General features: G+C 57.1%; 1 protein-coding gene across 2 annotated transcripts in view; it reads right to left on the reverse strand.

The window, feature by feature from the left end:
• Positions 1-1,046: 1,046 nt before the first annotated feature.
• LOC115288528 overlaps positions 1,047-2,887 on the reverse strand; it is a 5,312-nt gene continuing 3,471 nt past the window's right edge. For both annotated transcript variants that reach the window (XM_029935925.1, XM_029935926.1), the window contains exons 4-5: positions 1,613-1,755; positions 1,047-1,343 (exon numbers count right to left, since the gene is read on the reverse strand). In XM_029935925.1, the coding sequence (XP_029791785.1) occupies positions 1,257-1,343; positions 1,613-1,755 (230 nt within the window). In that variant the 3' untranslated portion in view covers positions 1,047-1,256. The remainder of the gene's footprint in view (positions 1,344-1,612; positions 1,756-2,887) is intronic.

The raw sequence follows: 2,887 nt of genomic DNA on the forward strand, positions 1-2,887 counted from the left end.
GATGCTGTGTCTCCCTCTCTCTGCCCCTCCCCTGCTCTGCATCGCTCAAAAATAAATGATAAAAAAAATTAAAAAAAAAACATTTGAAAAGAGCTAAGGAGGTGATTGTAAGAAAATATATATGATTAAAGTCATAGTTTACAAAAGAGGAAATGCTGCAAATCGATAATTTAAGCATTTACCTTATGAGTCTATAAAAATAAGTGCAAGTCAAAGAACAGAAATAAGAAAAACGCAAGTAGAGAAAAGGAAACTGACAAAGGTAATAAAACGTATTTACAGAAATCCCGACAGCTACTCTGACTGTAAACGCTGGAAACGGAACGCTTTCCCCGTAATGTGGGGACGAGCCAGCAGTGAGTGTGGTATCCCCTCTCGTGCAGCCTCTCGGGGGAGTCTGATCAAATGCAATAAGACACGAAAAAGGAATAAAATGAGACATTGACGGGAAAGGGAAACAGATACCCTGTCTTGGTACAGACATTGTTTCTGCGTGTGTCTGCTAGAAATTCCCAGGAATCTACAGAAAACTCCCAGGACTAGTTAGCGCCTTTGCCTGGAGTGCACGAGAGAGGCCATCAGGGAGGGACTGACATGTCCTTGTGCAGTAGGACCTGACACAGACGTCACGGCTTGTGCTCCAGGCCGTGGGGAGAGCACGGAGGCTCCGGAGCGGGTCTGCAGGGAACGAGGGTCCCCTACTCGGGCTCAACAAAGTGCATGAAGGGTGGGGGGTCCCCAGTGCCAGGGAGCCCCGTGAGGCTCGGGGGTGGTCTTGTGTTCTCACCTCCGACCTCACCCCCCCAACTGTCGGGTCGACACTAAAACAGGAATCATTTCTGACGTCCAGTCGGGCTCTTCTCACTGGTCGTGGGCAGTGAGGGGGTCACACCGCCACCACCTGCTGTGGTTCACGCAGCCCAGCTTCCGGGAGACGCTTCCCTCCTCCCGCCCACCCACAGGGGTGAGGTTATAGACCCTGGAGTCCAAGGGGCTGATGTCACAGATTTACTGCAGAGTCAGACACAGCCCTGCTCTGCCCCCTCGCCAGATGCTGGCACTGTCCTCAGACAATTAGACTCCTCCTTTCAATGGCAACCCAGATGTTTCTGGAAGCCTCAGCTCTGACACACACACACAGCGGCTGGGCTGGAGGCTGGCGTGTGTGGCTCCTTTGCGGAAGTTGAGGTTTTAGGAATGATGGGCTCCCCTGCTTTCCTCTGGTCTCGGGGGATCGACCTGCTCCTGGTAGGCCTTCAGGCTGAGCTGGGAGGACGCATAGGCAGGGACACTGAGGACCCACGTCTGTCTTGCTTGGAGGACGAACTCCGGCAGGTAGTGGGCTGCTCCATTGGCATGGGGGCGGGGGCGGGAGAGACGGAAGACAGAGGGTGTGTGCCTCCCAAGGTGACCTCAGGCTCAGGGAAACACCCCAGCCGCTCCCCGGAATGCAAACATAATCCCCACAGTCATGCCCACACCCGCAGAAATCTGTGGGGATGTTCTCTGAGCAGCAAAATATAGGAGAAAGGAGACAGGGTCCCCGGGTGAGGGAGGAACGTGGGCACGGGTAGGAGAGGAGCACCTGCCTCGCCCAGGCTCCAAGTCCTACCTGGAGAGGCTTCCGAAACCGCCACATCAGACATACGCCAGTCACAGAAAGCAAGACGCTTGCCACGGTGGAAATAATCCTTGGGATGCTCAGCCTGTAAATGGCACCGTCCTGTCTGCATGGACCTGTTTCCCCCTCAGAGACTGTGGAGAAGGATCAGACAAGGGATAAGGTCAGAGGCCCATTGCCAAGCACGTGGACACGTCTGAAGGGACTGGTCTCTGCTGAGGAGGGGACATGGCAGGTGCTTTCACCACCCAGTGCTGAGCCCCTGCTGGGGGCCGGGTGCTGAGAGGAACAGGACAGGGTCCCCGCCCCTGAGGAGCTCATCAGTGGGGGCAGGGCTGGGAAATGCAAAGGCAGCCAGCCGGGGCCAGGCGGTGCATTAGAGGTTTACAGCTGGTGCCCAGGTCTTCAGGGAGGGCTTCCTGGAAAAGGTGAGGGATGGACTGAGTCTTGAGGGAGGAGGGGGAGGTTACCAGATACTCAAAGTGGAGAAGGACTCTGGAAGGAGGGACAAGACCAGGAACACCAGGTCCAATCACAAGCCATGGGGGCAGCCAGCACCCCTGCAGCAGGTGGAGGAGCCGGGGAGGAGGATGAGGGGAGGCAGGAGCCTCTTCCAGAGGGTCTAGGGGTCGCTGAGGGATGGGCGCCTAGAAGACTCAAGGACGCTGATGCAGCTGGTACCCTGCAGCAGGGGGAGGACGGGGTGTAGGGACGAGACAGCACACAGGAGACCCTGTCCTGTTCCCTCGGGGACACCCTGACTGTGAGCAAACTGCCAGAGGCCAAGATGGGACAGGAGCTCAAAGCAGAAGCAACTGTGATCTGTGGCCCCACCCCCCGAGTGTCCAGGTTTCACAGGACACGGATCCTTGGCCAGAGAGTCACTGTCAGTGTGGGGCCAGGAACGCCCCTTAGAAGAGGGAGGCATGAGGGCGGGTCCAGGGCACTCCCGCAGGGCCCTGTGCCAATGGGGCTGAGAGGCCCTGGTGAAATTCAGGGCCTCTTGGACGTGACCCCAGCAGTGACCCCTTGTGCTTGCAGGGTCAGAACCATGGGGCAGCTGCAGAGAAGGGGTCCCTGGATGCGAATTAGTGGGAAGGGGAGACTCCGGACTTGGAAAGTCTGGCAGCAGAGGGAACAGCCTGACCAGAACACGGGGCTAAGGAGAACAGGGCACATCCAGGAATCCAGGCAAGCACGTGTGTGGGAAGTGTGTCCCTGAGACCAGAACCAGCACAGGAGCCCCGATCCCTGAGCCCTGCAGGC

This window comes from Suricata suricatta, chromosome 3 (genome assembly GCF_006229205.1).
Source record: "Suricata suricatta isolate VVHF042 chromosome 3, meerkat_22Aug2017_6uvM2_HiC, whole genome shotgun sequence".
NCBI classification, from domain to species: Eukaryota; Metazoa; Chordata; class Mammalia; order Carnivora; family Herpestidae; genus Suricata; species Suricata suricatta.